Source organism: Rousettus aegyptiacus, unplaced genomic scaffold (assembly GCF_014176215.1).
Source record: "Rousettus aegyptiacus isolate mRouAeg1 unplaced genomic scaffold, mRouAeg1.p scaffold_m13_p_1, whole genome shotgun sequence".
Lineage (NCBI taxonomy): Eukaryota > Metazoa > Chordata > Mammalia > Chiroptera > Pteropodidae > Rousettus > Rousettus aegyptiacus.
The window spans coordinates 4,645,549-4,663,697 of record NW_023416284.1 but is presented as its reverse complement, the minus strand read 5'-3'; the positions used below and the strand labels follow the sequence as shown (position 1 = coordinate 4,663,697).

General features: G+C 38.1%; 1 protein-coding gene and 1 pseudogene across 6 annotated transcripts in view; both read left to right on the top strand.

Annotated features, from left to right (window-relative positions):
* RERE (arginine-glutamic acid dipeptide repeats) overlaps nt 1–18,149 on the top strand; it is a 357,676-nt gene that overhangs the window by 139,953 nt on the left and 199,574 nt on the right. For 5 of the 6 annotated variants that reach the window (XM_036228288.1, XM_036228290.1, XM_036228289.1 and 2 more), the window contains one exon: nt 15,062–15,132. The exons of the other annotated variant lie outside the window; for it this stretch is intronic. In XM_036228288.1, coding sequence (XP_036084181.1) covers nt 15,062–15,132 — 71 coding nt within the window. The remainder of the gene's footprint in view (nt 1–15,061; nt 15,133–18,149) is intronic. 6 annotated transcript variants of the gene reach the window in all.
* Nucleotides 14,063–14,181, top strand: LOC118606799 (annotated as a pseudogene).

Genomic DNA, 18,149 nt, shown 5'->3' with positions numbered 1-18,149 from the left:
ATAAATAGAAGGCGCCTGAGCAAATATGTCATTATCGAAAACCTATGTACATTGTAGTCTTCTGTGGTGTAGAATTTACATCATCAGTTGAGCTGCTGTATTTAGTGAGCATTTTTAGTGCAGCAGTCAGCAAACTTTTTCTGTAACGGGCCTGAGAGCAAACATTTTCCGCTTTGCTGTAGGCCCTAGGTCTGTTGGAACTACTCAGCCCTTGCGGCAGGAAAGGAGCAGCAGACAAGATGTAAACGTTCGGGCATGGCTGTAACCCAAAACCTTACGGACTCTGAAATTTTAACTTCACATAATTTTCATATGTCAAGAAAATTTTGTTTTCTCTTTTATCCCTCCAGCCATTAAGACATGTAAAAACAATTATTTGCTTGTGGGCCTTACAAAAACAGACAGTGAGTGGGTCAGCCCTGACCCGTAGCCATAGTGCTCTGCCCAATCTCTGCTCTGTGGGTTTCCTGCCTTAGCCTCTAGTTCTGCTTGTTCTTCAAGTCCTTAAAATTCTTTCATCACTTAGTATTGTATACTATAATTAAAAATATAATTTGCTTTACTTTGTCCAGTTAAGTTAAAATATAATTTTTACTTGTTTGTATTGTTGAAATCATTTAGGTATTAAGTTATAATGTTTCCTGTTTTCTATTGAACTCTATGAAGCATAGAATGATACCTTATAAATAAGATGGTTGTTGGGGTCCCCCAACCCCTTTCATTCTGTATAAATTCTCAAGCTCACCAGCAAAGTTAACCCTGTGAAGCAGTTGTCATCCCTGTACATTTATTTCTGTTTTCTGAGTAGAAACTGAATGAGGAAAGTGACTTAATTAAGATGTCACCATTATAAACTGGCACAGATCATGAGTATCTTCAGACGAGTTGTTACCTCACAGTTGGGCGACATGTTTTGGAATTCTTGTGGGTTGTTTGTAAAAGCAGGCTAACTGGAGACCCCCTTTGTTCAGCACAGAACCCGGAGGAGCTGCGTTAACACAGACAGAGGGGGCGGGGTAGGGGTGTTCTTTTGTTTGACTCTCCAGGCTGGATACTAAAACCAGCCTGGTGGACTGTGACGAATAGAGTCCCAATCATAGTGGAACAAGATTTATGTTTACCTAGAGTCTAATTGGACTGAGATTTCCTGCAGTTATTTTAAAATCCTCTGCCCTTTTGCTTAGTGAGCAAGCGTTTGAACTTCTAAGCTCTGGAGGTTTAGCTTTTGCTGGCTCAATTAATTGTTAAATGTTCCCTTTATTATAATTATACATTGATGCCTTGCTTTGTAGTAGCTGAGGAAATTGCTGAAAGAGTTGTTTAATCTGTTATACTCTATCAGTTTTGTAAAAAGCTCTTTTTAAAAGGAAACAATTTTGATTTGAAGTGGCATGGAGGTATTTGAGTTGGATAACATCATTTAAATTGAAATGCAGGAATTTGGCTCTGCTCTTGACAGCGATTGGCTTTTATTTGACATTGACCCATGTGTTTGTCATCTTTCCAGATAGCTCCTTCCATTTATTCTGACAGCTTCACCAGCTGAGAAAACCAGACTTTGCAAAATTAAAAATATTGTCTATGACTTTAAAGATGGTGTAGTGTTTTATGTTTGTTGATTACTTAAAAATGTATGTGCACAAGAGTGATTTCTTTTGGAAAACATTTAAATGCTACAGAATAGATACATGTGTGCATGAATTTTGCTTTGCAGATATCTGACTACCCTAAACACTAGAAAAAGTAAAAACACATGCTTTTATTTCCTTCATATGTTTGTATTAATATAAATTTTGTAATGAATTATTAAGTACCATAAAATAGAGGAGGGAAGGTAAGTTTAAGTTACTGCTTAAAAATGCCTGGAAATGGATATATTTCTCAAGTTACTTTACCAAATCTATTAAATTAGTACATAACAACTATAATTTTGTATGCATTAAATATCTAGTCTTTAAGTCTTTTTTATTATTTCACCATTAAATATGTGCTCCAACTAATTGGGCAGCATACTACATGTTACACATGAAACATTTGTTCACTCATTTAACCCCTGCGTTTTATTTTTTCCACTTGCCTCTCTAAATTCTTTATTCAGTCGGCTTTGTAAGGAACACTGTTTCGGTGATGTCCAGTGCAACAGTTTACTGTGTAAAAAGAATTGTAAAAGGCTGTGAGCATTGCTCTGGCTTTCTTTGTGTGCTGGGCAGATGTCGATGCTTGTCAGGTGGTGTGTTAGTGCCTCACTTTAGATTGATCAGTAGAGGTTGGTATGTTAAAAAAAATTCTTAAGGGGGAGTGGTTTCGATTATGGTTATAAGTTCCTTTTAAAAGAGAAAAATAGAGTGAGTATAATATAGATTTTACATATTATTCCAACATATTGTTTATCATGATTCTCAGCTTTTACATTAACATTTTAACTTGTGCTCCATTTAGTAAATCTATGCATAACTGTCGGCGGAAAGACAAGCTATTATTATAAGGTGGTAATTAGTTTTCGGACTTTACTTGTCCTGAACATCTCATTGTGCTGGTATTATAAAACTTAGGTACTGTATGATTACCAGATTGGTTGAGGGGAATGTTAATAATTCTTAGTACAGTTATAATTTTTTTCTCTTTAGTAGAAGGCAGAGAAAATATCACAAAAAAGTCTTGCTTGTTATGTTGTATTCTTATTATTGTTGGGAACAGTTTAACTGAAAAGTAGTGATTTAATTACTACTATTCCGTAGTGCAAAAATGCACCTAAAGTTTTGGAGTGTACATTTGAGAATTAACTCTAGCAGCACTCAGACTTGAGATTATACCTCATGTTTCAAGCTAGGTATTGGAGACTTGATTTCTAGTTTTGCTCTCTGTCCTGTCTAGAAGACTTTTTGAGGGGGAATAAATAATTTGGACTATCTTCCTGGGAAACTGGAATGCTTTGAACTCTGCAGCACCTATCCAAAAAATAGATCTTTGGCAGCATGAAGTGCAGTCTTTTTAAAAATTGCATTTGGACTGCAGATTGTGATGGGTGGAGGCTAGTTGTTTTAGAGATCATCAATTTTCTTATGTGTTTTACTTCGCTTTTTTCCCAGCTGCTGGGCTGCTCAGCGTTACGACATCTGCTCCATCAATGTATGGATTTCCAACTCTGTTTTCAGTATTGTTTCTGTAACCCAGCTTCTGTAATGATTAGAAGTGGTCCATTTTTATGTTCTTGCCCCTGAATTCACCTGCTGCTTTTTGCCTTTGATGAGTGTATTGATGATATTTGATTACAGGTCTTTTTCTTTCTTTTATTTTCCCTTCTGAATTTATTCTTTTTCTTTATGATGAACAAATAATACAAACAATATATCATAAAAAATTTGAAGTATTCAGATGAGTGAAAATTGACATTAAAACCACTAAACTACTGTTAATATTTTGCTGTATTGTCACTTTCCTTAGTAGACATGTATGGGGTTATGCTAGTCACTGTTTTGTAATTTTTTTTTTTAACTTATCTGTCCTGAATTTATCCCCATGGCAGTAATTATAAATCTGAATTATTATTGCTGTTTAATATGCCATTAATACTGGAGTTCTTATCCTGGGTCCATGGTCAACCTAGTGGACTATAAATAGAATTCAGGAGACTGAATTTGGGTGGGTAAAAATCACATCTTTTTTCACTAATTTACATTTCAAATTATATTTAGCATTTGCTTCAATTATGAAGGTAGGCAATAAACCATAGTAATATTGGCAGTACCTGTGACACCAGTATAAATCACAAGTGTTCTATCACTTGATGTAGAGAAAGACATCTCAAAATAATGTTTATCACTACTTTGAAATTATGGACATAAGGTAATAACCTCTAGTAAATCTTCTTTATTGAATCAGCAAAGAGCTACATATGTTATATCGCATTTCTCATTCTCATTGTGATATATATTTAAGTACATGTTTTTATAAATTCAAAAGTTTTTTTGTTTTTTGTTTTTTGTTTTTTGTTTTTGAGAATAGGTGCATGGATTGCTGAAGGGTACCCATGGCACAAACAACATTAGGCACACTCACATTAGTGGAAAGATACCGTAATGGAACTAGTTACAAATTCTGAATTTCAGGTTCCTTTCAGATAGTCTCTATTATAAACCACAGTGGTGAACATTTAGTTGTTTCTGCCCCCTTTCCTTAGGCTCGGAATTGCTGAGTTAAAGGCTGTGTCTGTACTTCTGACAATTTTTCACGTGTTGCCATTACAGTTGTTCTGACTAGTCCTGCGCACCATAGGATTTTGGCTTCTGCAGGTCACTAAATTTGTGGTTCCGAAATTGGAGAAGCTTCTCTAGGTAGAGCAGAAGACTCCACATCGTCTTTGGGTGACAGTCTTCACCTCAGAGGACAGGTCAGCCACGTTTGTGTGCTGTTTTTCATCCATAGTTAATGGTGTGGAAAGGAGGGGAGGCAAAGCTGGGACATTAGCGAGAACATCTTCCTAGTATGAAGTAAAATATTGGCTATATCCTGAGAATTTAATATAGTATGAATTCTGGTAAGCATTAACTTTTATAAATGATATAATGGTCCATAAAATTTGGTTATCAATGGTCCCTGTATTTTTGTTGGAGGAGCAGCCACATATTCTCTCCCAAGTCCTAAAATCAAACCCATGTAGAAGCGGAAAAGCGAGGTGGAGGCTGAGTGATGCCAGCAGATACTGCCAACCTGCCTGGCACACAAGATGCAAGTCACTTTGCAGAAGTTACGACTGTCCCTTATTCTTACTTGTAAAACCTTGGGGTGGAGTCATACAAGGAACTTGACTTAGCTGTGAAGTCTCTTCAGGGAGGCAGTCGTAGGCCTTGTTCCCTCTTATTTCATCTGGCCGTAGAGACTGATTCTTAATCTCACTGGAAGGTAATAGTTTATGCTATTTAGTCAAGGTGTTTTAGTCATTCTAAATCAAGAGCTTTATGTTTCATGTTTTTATACACTTGCTAGGGTCCTCTGTTCCTTCCTCGCTTTCTTTCTTTTTATTGAAAAAAATTAGAATATTTTCTCCAAATCATTGTTCTAGGTGTCACTCTGTTCATGAATGTAGTTTAACTATTCAGTCCTATTTTAAAACAATTTAAAGATAGTTGTGTACAATGGCCAGAAATGCCGAATGGTGAATTGGTGAATTCAGGGTCTGGTTTGTTAGCTATTGTCAAGGGTTTTGTTATTCTATTGTGTGTAGCCTTTGTTTCCGTCCTTATCTAGTCATCTGTCTCATGCTCCATCTCTAGCCAGTACGTTTGCCTTCAGGCTAATAGGAAGGATAAGAAAAGCAGGGCCCCCTCTTTTCAGGACTCAGTTTCCAGGAGTTGAAATACTCTGCTCATATCCCATGACCAGAATTAGTCACATGACCAGAACAGCTATAAGGGAGGCTGGGAAACCTGGTCCTTCTTCTGAGGGGCCATAGGCCCTGCTACACATTAGATGTTCTGTTGCCGAGGAAGCAGGGGGGAATGAATATTATGCTCAGCTGGCAGTCTCTGTTACGGAGGCTAAAAAACGAGTACAATTAAAATTATTGAAGATATATATTTATTTGTTTCCATATCTAGCTCTAATATTATTAGGTGGTTAGCTTGTCAAGGGAAGGACAATATTTTTATTCACCTAAGTATCTCTAGCACTTAGCTGGCACATTAGTGGTGCCCATAAGTCTGTGTGTGAATGTTTTATGAGTTTATGACTCAGTTCCTTGTAGAAAAATTTGTCTTCATTTTTAGCTTTAATGTAATCTTGACAAGATTTGCCAGTTACCATTTTGGTTAAAATTGAGAAGTCTAAATCCATCCTCCTCCCAAAGTTCTGATTCATTTTGTCTCAGCAGATGTTCAAAACATGATTTTCCCAAGGTACGAATTGCAAAAAGCAAAACTGCTTAAGTGTTGTATCAGCCCAGAGCAGCTGCACTTGTTTGTTGAAGTGTTTTGAGTGTAGTTTCATATAGACCTCGTCCAAAGCTCCTTATGGCCAACAATAAACAAAATCTCTGATCTCATTTTAGAAATCAAGAGGCATTTGGATAGGTTAAATACTGCTACCTTGCTCAGAAATTTTTTAATTTTGATGATAAAAGTGACAGGTGGATGCAGATTACTAGACATAATCCCACCCGTCCCTGAATACTTTTTAGTCTGTGTGTGAATGATGTATATGTTAAAAGCAGAATTACCACATATAGAATCCTGAGGAGATAGATAATTATAAATCATGTGCAGGTAGAATTATGTTTTTCCAAATACCTGTTGATACTTATAAGATGACATTTATAATTCATAGTTGGCTGAAGATCTTTAATGAAAATCTGAGGTCTCAATATTTATTCAGTCATGTTAATGTGATTAGATATTTTAAATTATTCTTGAAACATCTTTAGTCTTTGACTTTAAAAGAAATACCTGGCCAAACAACAGTTACTACAACAAAAACCCAAATGAAAACAATAATGATTTAAGGAAGGCTGGAAGGAAGAGGCATAGATAGAATGAGAGAGTCGGGAAACAGGGTTCATTTGCCCTTTGAAATGTATATAAATTAAAGCGAATGGTTAAGTTTGAAGCCCACTGAAACTTTAATAGACTTTGAATAAGCAAGTAGAATTTAATGAGGTATGTTAGATGCCAGCTATAGTATTAATAGTGTTTTATTAGTCCGGCAACATAAGAGTACAGTCTTCTATGTCATAACTTTGAGCAAGGTGTTTTGTGGAGGTGAGGTGTAGGGCAAGATACAAAAGTAGACGGGACTCCAGTCCTTGGTTTTTCATTTTATGGGGAGAAATTACACTCATTCAAGTAATGTCATATGTTAGTAACAGGCAGTGAGTGGGCAGATACCAGCTGAATAGGACAGACTGTGAGTTGGTGACATTGAGGAAGACATGAGGACCACAGAAACCTTGATTTGCATCTTGGAGGTTCCACAGAATTGGAGTAGGACCGCTTTGAGGTAGAGCATCTCTCGACAGGGGTGACAGCATGAGGAAGTTCATGCAGTTGGGGCAGGATTGGAATGTGGAAACCAGCTGAGCACATACAGAATATTAAGCTGGTAAAAGGAATGACAGGATAGTTGGTGGTTTTCCTTTACTTTCTTATTTTTGTCTAAATTGCAGCCTGTTAGCCTGTGACCTTGGTGGTTAAAGTTTTGGGGTAGTAAATTCTGGATGTTTTTCTTGTTATTTGGGTGTTGATTTGATAAATTTTTCATAAGGTACTTTTTTTGCATGCCTTTTTCTTGTTGAAGCATCTCATACAGCTGTGTGGATGCTTAGGTGAAAGACTAATTCAAGAAAAATCACTTGTGGGATTGTGGGATATCTGGCAGATAAAACACATAAGTAAATTTCTAGAAAACATAAGTAAATTTCAGAAGTCAATTTCAGAAGTAATTCAGTACAGTATTTGTTAGTATGTGCTGTGTGCCATAATTTTATATATAAATCCAGATAAGTTTAACCTACTTTTAATAAATTTCACTTGATGTTTAAATTGTGACTGATTTGAAATATATTAGAAAATTATCCAGTAGTTGATAAAATATATATGCAAGGAAGAAAGTTTTAACATTTAGTTCTGTTAGCTTAAAAAAATCCATAATAATTGAGCACCTCTCTGTTCAGACTGACAATTTTCATTTTCCCCACCTTTAATTATTTAAGTCCTAGCTTTTTGTGGAAAGTTGGTAGTAAATATTCAAATGGGAAGAAATATTAAGTGAATATACACATTAGTCTTACAAGGAAGGCTTACAAGACGGGGATGCCTAGAAAGTACAAAAAAAGTAATTGATGTGGAAATTTTGTAGCTTGATGCTTGAACTGTGGAATAGTTGCTTTTACAAAATTGAAAACTACAGACTACAATTAACTGTCATTAATTTCATCGAATAGAAATATGTTCCATTTACTGTACAATCAGGAGCCAGGCTTGAATGAGTTTAAATAGATGAAATCTAAATTATACTGACAGTCCATTAAACAGTAGCAGAAAACCCATAAAGAAAATGGATTCACCATGATACCAGTTTATAATAAAATCATTTGCCACATAAGAATTGTAGCCAGGCATTGTGAATTCTCCTGCGTATTTCCAGTGAGCACTGCAAATTGGTCGAACCATTTATTGTGAAGCCAGGCTCTCTGTGCATTGTGTTCTGTGAAGGAGCAAGCAGCGTTGCTTGAAATCAGCTCTGCAGGATGTGACACCAGAAGATCAGACTGGCAATTTGTTTGTTGTCAGCCATATGGGGAGAGAAGAATCTGCACTCCAGCGTACCTGTCACTGGTTATTTTTTTTCTGCGAATACCAGTCATAGTGTTCCTAGAAGCATTTGAATTCCCTCCACATTGATTTCCTAAATGTACATATTTCAGCCACGTTCCAATTGTAATCTTTGTGTTAAGGGCCTGTTGACATGTCCCCTAGCAGTCATCCTCTACTTAACAGGAATATTGTGGCAGAAATTGTTGTTGTTATTTTTAGAATTCACCGAATTGAGGATAGGGTTGTTACCTGCCTCCTTGAGCATTAGAAAGGTAGAGACAGTGGGGCAGCAAGAATGAGAGCAGTCTCGAATTCCCTGCCCTTGCGTCTCTAATGCCTTAAGACACTTGGCTTCACAGGACAGATGGCTGTCACTGATTTTTAAAATAGATTCCTCCCTTACCTTCCAATTCCATGCGTTTTCTTATAGCTCATGAGCTCTATACACACACAGCAGTTAGAACTGTGAGAGAGACCCACATCACCTGATGGAGTTTGGGCGTTAAGCTCGTTAGAATCTTTTTCATAATAAGGATTCAATATGGGTTACAAGAAGAGCTTTTTAAGGAACATTTTCAAAATAAAATGTGATGAGAGCGTAATGCAAGTGTGAAACCATGGCTAATATTTAGCATATCAGTGTAACTAATAAGATTTTTTTACTGCTGGCAGGATGATCTTGCTTTTTCAGGTTTTACAGTGTTCAGATCCATATGATTGATTTGGGAAGGGGCTCTTGCTGCAGCGGTTAGTCCACAATACTAGAATCCCTTCTTAAAGTTGGAAAGATAATTATCTTGGATCAGTCTTTAAGCTTTTGATACACTGGAAAGTTTTCTAACTCCTAGAGGAGAAAAGAGAAATGTGAGAAATTTAAATAAGATCCCGTTGTTAGTTATGACCTGTTCACTCCCCATCTCCCCCCTACCCCCACCCACCCACACACACACTTGGTTTTCCTCATAATTTAACTTTCTGTTATCAGTGAGGATAAACTCAGGTCAGCGTTTGCTAGAAGTATATAGTGGTCTGTTTTTAGACAGAAGCCCGTGTAAGCTGTATAGTATTAGTGGGGAATCTGTAGACATTTGAATACATGGAATTTAATTTTTGTGAAGTTTAAAACAGCAAGGAACCAAGGATATATGTTACCTGAGATCTCTTTTCCACTGAGTTTAGAATCTTTAAGATGTTACCAGCTGATTTTGGTGACAGTTTTCAGGGTCACCAGGATAAGGGTAAGGAGAAAAGGTTTCACTTGCTGAGTTGCTGTTTTCCTGATTTTTGTTTCCTTTTCTTTTTTAAGTTTTTCAGTATATTCCCAGACAATGGGAGTATCCCTCCCCCCCAAAAGGATCCAACAGAAAACTAAAAGCAAGCCATTCTGCAATTGAATTATTTCTTAAAGAAATATTTATTAAAAACAGCATTGTTTATGCTTGTCTTGATAGAGCATAGCAACTTTCTTGCTAGAATCTTATTTACCCCTTTTTTGTTTTTACATTTTCATTCAGTTCGTCTGTTCCCTGAGGTTTTGAGTGATCCCGGTGTAGGATGTCGTGTATCGTTTACTGAGGCGAGGAATGGCGATGGGCTTGACTGTTGTACAGGTGGGGAAACTACAGATGAGAGGCTGTGTTCAAGGCCATGCAGCATGTGTGGGCTGGGATTCGGGTGTCAGGATTTCGGCGTCATTTCTAGCATGTGCACATCCATACACATACTCCCTTTCGTATGCTGGAAATCTGGAAACATCCACATTAACTAGTGAGATCCTCGTGAGTTTCTATTCTGTAATATTAGACCAACCTGCTGTTACCTCATGAATGGTTCGGCGTTGAAGGTGGAGGTATCCTGTGTAAGAGAAATGGAAAGCGGAAGAGCGGAGCCATCCCGAGGGTCAGCCTCCATGTCCACCACGGTGCCACAGGCTGGCTCTCTGGGAGATTGTTTGTGAGGAACACTTTGTGTATGCTCTTTATGAGTGGTAGAAGGTTTTCTGTGGGAAATTACATGAGAGTGGCATTGCCATGCTTTGCAAAGGATCCTGTGAGATGTTATTTCAGAGGTCAGTAGGCAGAAATACATTAATTGGCGAGGGAAACTCTTTAAGGGACCGAGCACTGTGGCTGAGCATTGCCTAACCACAGCTTCCAGGCTGGCTCACTGCGCTGCTGGCTCACTTAGTGGGTGAAGGAAACGTCCACTGTGCTGTGTGAGGAGGCTGTCAGGAAAGATGCTGACAGCCCTTTGTGTTTGGGGATGACAAACTGCCTGATGCTTCAGGCTGTGGTTTTTGCCCTTGAGAGGACCGGGCTCTTTTTCTATTTACATAATACCTGCTGGTTTGCTGAGGGCTGGAAAAGCGGGGAGGGCTTTCTTTGCCCTGAGGCTCTGCGGTCACGGTTTGGCTGCCCCAGCTTAGCAAATGCTCTGTTGTTTGCAGATGGCAGAATTGATTCTTGGACACAAAGCTGTGTTGAGGTTGTGAGAAACAGCCAGAAACACCCCTGTTCAGTATCATTGACCAAATCATGGATACAGGATTTGAGGTCACTTAATTGTGGGATCCATTCCCAGGCAGAGACCAGGGGTTAGAGAATAAGTCTCAACCTAGACCCATGGTTTCATTTCCAGACACCCCTGTAAAGAAAAAAAAAAAAAAAACTAGTTATGTGTTGTTTAGAATAATTGATATTGATGGTAATAGCCTCACTTATTTTTCTGGCCCATTTCAGGCTTGCTGATTTTAAGATTAAAAAATATATATATATATATATATATTTTCATGGTGTGAAAATTTTCAATTATATATATATATATATATATATATATATATATATATATATATATATTATTGCCCTGCAGCAGCCGTTTGCCCAATCTGGTAAATATACATTTTCATATGGGTAATTTTGAAAATGTGCATTATGAACCTAATGGATCGTATCAGCTTTGCTCAGTTCTTTCAGAACTGCTGGCTTTCTGATTTAAAAAAGAGTTTTCTTTTTTAAAAAGGTGTCTGTAGGCTTATGCTGGTCATGGGGATTTTCAGGTTGAGGCTCATTGATCCAGCTGACTGAAACCAGCTTAGACAATTCATGCAGTCATAAATTGCATGAAGATTCTTGCAAATCATTTTGACAAGAGATTACTGGGCATGTATTCCAACTGAGATGTCAACATTGCTCTTAACTTATGGTCTCTTCTTTTCCAAATAAACCACTTTATTTTGGGGCTAACTATACACATCTATATGAAATTATTTTCTTAAACAGCCGCTTAATTAATGAGACGAGAGAAGTACTTCTTATGAGTATTTGGCCTTATTTAACATTGTTTTGAAAATCATTAAGAGTAATAGTTGATTTTTGTGTGTGTGAGACTTAAATTGCAAGTTGTTTCTTAGAATGTATTCTCTTTTAGTAGGATCACCCTAATTTTTATGGGTTATAAAGAAAAATTTGACTTGACATTAATTTTTCATGCTTTTTTTTTTAAAACGAAAAGTCAGATCAAAACTATTTTTTTTCTCGTTCCTATGGCAAGTTTGACATGGTGTGAAAATTTTCAATTTCTATTACCTCTAATCTTAGCCATTCTGTTTACTAGTTTTGTTGTCACTTAATTTTGAAGTGAGCTCATCTGACTTTTTCATATATCAGTTTCAAAATACTGATAGATATCACTTGATACAGTAACCTGTTTTACAGATTACCTGCCTTGTGTATTGGAGTCTCATGTACCCATTTATAGCTTTAGATCAGTTTGAGTTGCCGTGGTAACTTTGTAAACAAAACGAGGCGACTTTTACATAAGTAAGGTATTGATGAATATAGTGATTCCACACGTTTGAGAATCTGCTCTCTCAGCCTGCCCTGTCCCTCATGGAAGCGGTGCGCGAGTCAGGGGCGCGAGGGAGCTAGTGAGACTGCAGGGCAGCGTTCAGGCAGAGGGAGGCCAGTGGTCGTCCTTGGCGTACGGTGATGCTCCTCCCCTGCCTCCTCTGACAGGGTTAAGTCCGGGTCGTTAATGGATAATCATTTTCCTGAATGTAACTTTGCAGTGAGAAATGAAAGAACACAGAGTGTCCTTTTTTTCCTGGAAAGCTTTTTGATATACTACAAGTTAATAGTTCCTTGATGTCTCAGAGTAGGAGGATTTATAATAATGATTCTGTTGATTATGAAAAGTATATATATAAAGCTTTTCTTCATGTAAAAAGCACAAGTTGCACTGAGTCCTCACAGTCTAAGCATCTGTCATTTACTTCAGTTTTGTCTGGTTTCACCAACACGAGTGCCAGCCATCAGTCCTTGGTGGGTGCAGAGAATTAAGAAGTGAGTACATTTCTCTGAGCCCAGAAGCTCAAAAGATAATAATACGGACAGCGCAGACCATCTAACTGCCAAATAACTGAAGAAACCGGGAAGGTAGCTTGTCAGTTTTATGTAAAAGAAAGGAGGTGTTGCCATTTCTTTACAGAGGAGCCATGAGAGTTTACTGCTGCTGGTGGTAACTCGGAGGATCGCAGATGCTGGTGGAATGAAAGGAGTGAAGGTATGGACGGAGGTCGGGGAGTTGCTGTTTCTTTTGGAGAATGCAGCCTAGGGAGGATGAGGTGTGTGGGACCAGCCCATCGAATGCAGCAACTTTTTTTTGTCATGTGCACTTTAAAAATGTGGAAGTCATTAGTTAGGAAGTGATCTATTAATGTTGAAGACAGCGAATAGTAACGAGGTATGACAGTGTTGTATATGAGATGAGATAGAAAATACTGCCTCTGTATAGGAGGTGACAGGAAGAAGAGGGCATGAAGACTGTGATTTGTGTTTCGGTCGAGTGGGGTGAGTAAATTCATATGTAGAGAATTGAAATATTGGTAGTTGGGTACAGTAGAGATTGGAGCACAGAAACTAATAACCTTGCGTTGTCCCAATATTGTGCAAGTTGGAGGTACAATTTTTATTTAGGAATAGATTTTTTTCTGTTTTGACTCGAATGCCAGATGAGGGGTAGGGAGACATATCTACCACGGTGGAAGGAGTTGTCTTGTTTGTTTCTTAAGAAGATTAGCACGTTAAATGATGTTGCCTGGATGTTGAACAGAGTTATTTAGCATCCTGGACTCTGGAACAAGATACAAAGCTTAGTCAACAGTTCATTCTTGAGCTGCTGTTGTACATGGGATACAGGGATCGAACCTCTGTTGTTGAGTCTATATCTGAGTAGAGAAATCATTTGAGAAATTCTGGGTGACGAAATGATTAGATTTCGGATTATTTATTTTTGTGGAACAACTGCAAAAATCCTGATATCTTTCAGAAAGTTTCGTGGAAGGAAGTGCCCTTTGGTGAGTGAGGGCTTCCTTCATGATCTCTCTCAGTGGGTCTGCTAGTGCGTGTGGAGGGGCTGTGCTGTGCACTGGGCGATGGCTCCAGAGCTCTGCTCCTTTGCTTTTTCTTGGCTCTTAATATGCAGGAAATGAGGCGATTGAGGAATCCACCTGCGTTCTCAAGCATCTGAGTTAAAACTCTAAGACATAGTCATTATGAAGGGTCATGAGGAAAGATAAAACAAATGACATTTTCAGTGCGGGCATTATGGTCGCTGTCTAGAAAATTTGATTGACTGCAGATGCCTTTTTAGCAAATAATAAATGACTTTTGGACATAGTTCTATAGTGTAGCAGTTAGCACATTTGCTTTACACGCAGAAGGTGCTGGATTTACACCCCAGTGGAGCCACGGTCCATGGTCTACGGCCATGCCACCCTGAACAAGCCCGATCCTGTTTGATCTCGGAAGCTAAACAGGGTTGGGCCTGGTTAGTATTTGGATGGGAGACCGCCTAGGAAGAAAAGGTGCTATAGGCATAAATAATAATAATAAATGACTTTCCTAAACTTTAAAATAATCTTGGGTTATAATGTGAAGAGGCTTTACATCCCTTTAGAGCCAGTGCTTCTCTAAAAATCATTGCTTTTTAAAGAAAGTGTATCTTAACCTGCCATTTTAAAAAGCAACCGTTTAGACTCCAGCCGTCAAAAGCATCAAACACAGTCACTCGCCCGCTGCCATATGCAGTGTGATTGAAGGAAGAGTCGGTCCCTCTTCCCTGAGCAAGGTGTAGTTTGGTTACTTCGCCCCATCTCTGATGGACTGCCTTGGTTTTCTTTACAATTAGAAACTACAATGTGTTTAGGTTAAAATTTAATAGCAAGTTACCACAAGAGATTGGATTAGTTTTCTTTCTCGGTCTTGGTGTAAGTGAAAGGGCCATTGTACTAGCATGGTCATGCTAGTCTTGTTTACATTTCACCTATTCTCCTCACGAAATTGATACTGAAAATAAAATAGCACTTGGCAAAGCCGTTTAATCTTTCCGAAAACACAGGAACACCTGTCAGAATAAGATATTCAAGATTTCGTCTTGGTGCGTAACTTTGAGCAAGTAATTCCATTTATGGAAGTCCCTGCATCTGAATATGGATACTCCCCTTCCTCAAAGACCCTGAACACTAATTTGAGGCTTTATCAGCTTCTTTAAATTATCAGAAAAGTGGTCAAAAGAATCCAAGGGCTGTTTTCCGTTAGCTTAAAGTTATTTGTAGTTTAACATCACCTCTGAGAAAAAAATTTTCTGTAAATGTATGTGTTTTGTCATTATTTGTTTATACAGTGGCTTTAACGGGCCCTGTCTTTGTTCCCTTGAAAGTAAATGCTATTGTTTTAAAATTTCTTTTTCTTTTAAAGACTGTGTGTATATCGAGAGTCGGAGGCCAAACACACCGTATTTCATCTGTAGCATTCAAGACTTCAAACTGGTAAGCATTTTCTAATGTGCTGTTGATTCTGCTCCGGACCTTCTCATTCCCCAGTTCCACGGGCCGTCTGTCTCCCTTGGCTGCTTCTCCACCGCACTGACGGATCACCACGTTACCATCCGACACTAGCTGCCCGGTGGCGATGGCACCCACGTGAGGCAGGCAGTCACCAGTTCTGGCTTTTCAGTTTTGTCACACTTAGTGTTATAAAGCTCATGCTGTACACAGTGTTTATGAAGTTTTCGTTTTCATTTCTTTAGTAGCTGTTCTGACAACAATTTTTGAGATTCCCTTGAGTTTCCGAAGTAGTTTGTTTCTTCTCAGCTATTGTGAAGAGCCTGAAGAAAAGTACATTTGGCATTTGATGAGTTGAAAAACAAAGAATGTAAACGGGCCAGAGACTAATTTTCAGTGGTGACTATAATTTACTTGGATATTTTAGAGAGTATGGGGTATATCTTGAACCTTTTTGGGGTCTCCGAGTGGTGGAGGTTGGGGGAGGAAGTCTGGGATGGTCTAGCTACCATACTTTCTCACTGCAAACTTTCCCTAAGTCCATATGTGCTGATTGCGCCCACTGTGATCTTTTGGTTTTAGATGAGTGGTTCCCACAATTGGGGCTTTGGATCCTTGGGTATTTGTAGAGACTTTGCAAAGGTCCGCAAATAAACATTCTCCGTTTTAAATAGATAAATATACCTCATACATGTCTGTACAACTACTTTTCAAATGTATTGATATGCTCTTTTGGTTTAAAAAAATTTACTTAACGATAATACATGGTTAAGAATCACTTTATTACATACTTTCCTCAAACAATTGATAAATGAACTATTATTGGAGTACTGTTATTTGGGTATCTTTTGAAACATTTAGATTTTAAAGAGGGATCCTTGTACTTGAAGATTGTGAACCACTGTCTGCCCATAGTAGAGACATCGTATTTCTTAGCTCTGTAGAGATATTTATCTCAGTACTTATGAAGCCCTTATTTTCCAAACGCTTTGTAACTTTGTGATGTTTCATTCTAAAGAAAAGTAATATAATCTGAAGAGATCTTTAACTCTACATCTTCTTTGTTTCTTTTTATCATTTTAATGGCCCCAAATATCTAATTAGTATATTTTGATTTAGGTAGTTAAAATGTTACATGTCATCTATTTTTCTATGTTAAAAATTATTGCATAAGTAATACAGGCTTACCGTTTTAAAAGAAATTCAAATGTCCCATTTACTTCCAAGATTTATTCTTGGTGTAAACTGCTTTTAACTTCCCTTATTGTTTTGCAAGGTGGCCTTGCAGTTTAATCTTGTAAATCAAATGCTTCTTATTTCGGTTTTATGTCAACATGAACTCTTAACCACTTTTAGAGGTCTTTGCTGTTTATTATATGCTTCCTTCTAAGATTTTTTTTTTACAGATGCTGCATTGACATCTAAAAAAATGGGCAGCGGCCTTGTTTCCTGAAGAGTTTTCTTTTGCTTGTGGCCGCTGCTACTGCTCTTTCCCTGGTCACTTTGTGTGTGATTTTTACCAACAGTGGGAAAGATACAGCTGTGAAATAAAATTGCAAAGATTATTCTTTTTACCTATTAGAATCTAAGCCCCTTTTGTACAATTTTTGCACGTTAGCTGGTGCCTTCATGTTTGAACAGCGTTGCTTATGAAATGCTGATTACAATGTGATAGCTGCTGTTCGGGGCACAGGTTCCTGCTGAGTTACAGTAATTGCTCAGGGTATTAACAGCAGTAAAAAGCTGAAGCTTCTGTTGTCTGTATTGGTCTAGTACAGCGCATTTAAGTGGTCTGCAAAAACAACGTGGGAAGTAGGGTGCGATGTGTTTAGATACCTTTTTCTGACTCACGCTCTGCTATGTCTTATGTTTTTGTTTGGATTCAGCACATACTCACAGTTGTATAAGAATAATAGAGATGATGAAATATTTGCTTCTGGAAGAAATGCTATTGTCTGGATACTCATTTTCTTCTTTCCTTGGTTCTCAGTACTACTTATGAAAAGGTAACCTGCTCTAGATGAGAATAATAATAGTTTTTTTTTCCTTCAGCTTACCCAAGCTATAAGGGGAAAAGATGAACAGAAGGAAATTTGCTTTTTTTCTCTGCAAGATTTTAAAAAGAAGAAATTGGAGTTGGTTTTGCCCACAGGAAATACCATGCATGGCAAGCGGAGCAATGGAAAGCATAAACCCAATAGCTTTGAAATGTTGTTGTTTAATTACGTGTTTTATCTTTTACCATGGTGAGTTTGTGGGTATAAGGTATATTTTGGGACTATAAAAAGAACTGGGTGAATGCCCTTTATGATCTGTGTTAAGTAAGCGTACAGTGCTAAAACGTATCAGAGACTGAGGAACTGAGAATTGGGCATAAGGTGACAACTGTGACCATCCCCTAGCACAATGCCAGTTTTTTGAACTGAGGATCCTGGGTAACATTTCATGAGCTAGTTTGGTATGAGATAACTTTTTATGAACTAATTTAGATTTAGCGTGGGGACCTGGTTGGCTTCATGGCTGTGTACCTATGTCCCATAGAATCCAAGTCCATGATATGGAACATAGCCATCTCTATGACCAGGTTTATTTATACATGTCGTTCTGGCAAACTGGTAGGCTGTCCCTTTTCATTCTCAGAGATTTCCCTGTTTGGGCGATAGGTCATATGGTCACCTTGTCTTTGAGGATGAGATCCATGACTTCGTTTTCTTCGAGTTTAACTCTCAGGACGGAGAATACCTGTCTATCCTGCATCGTAGGTCCGTTTGGAGCCCACACTCTCACAAGGGCAGGGGAGAGCTGTGACAGTGAAAGCAGCTGAGTTCCTGATGGAACTGAGGTTTTTGGGAGTGGCATTTTCCAAGGAAGGGAATTACATTCTCTTTTAGGAAGCCTTCATTCTCTTAAGAAGTGTTCATTAGGGTGGGTGTATTTACAGACTGAGACACCTGGGTTTGTTTGACTACAATGACAAAAGTATCCATGGAACAAATTGTCAA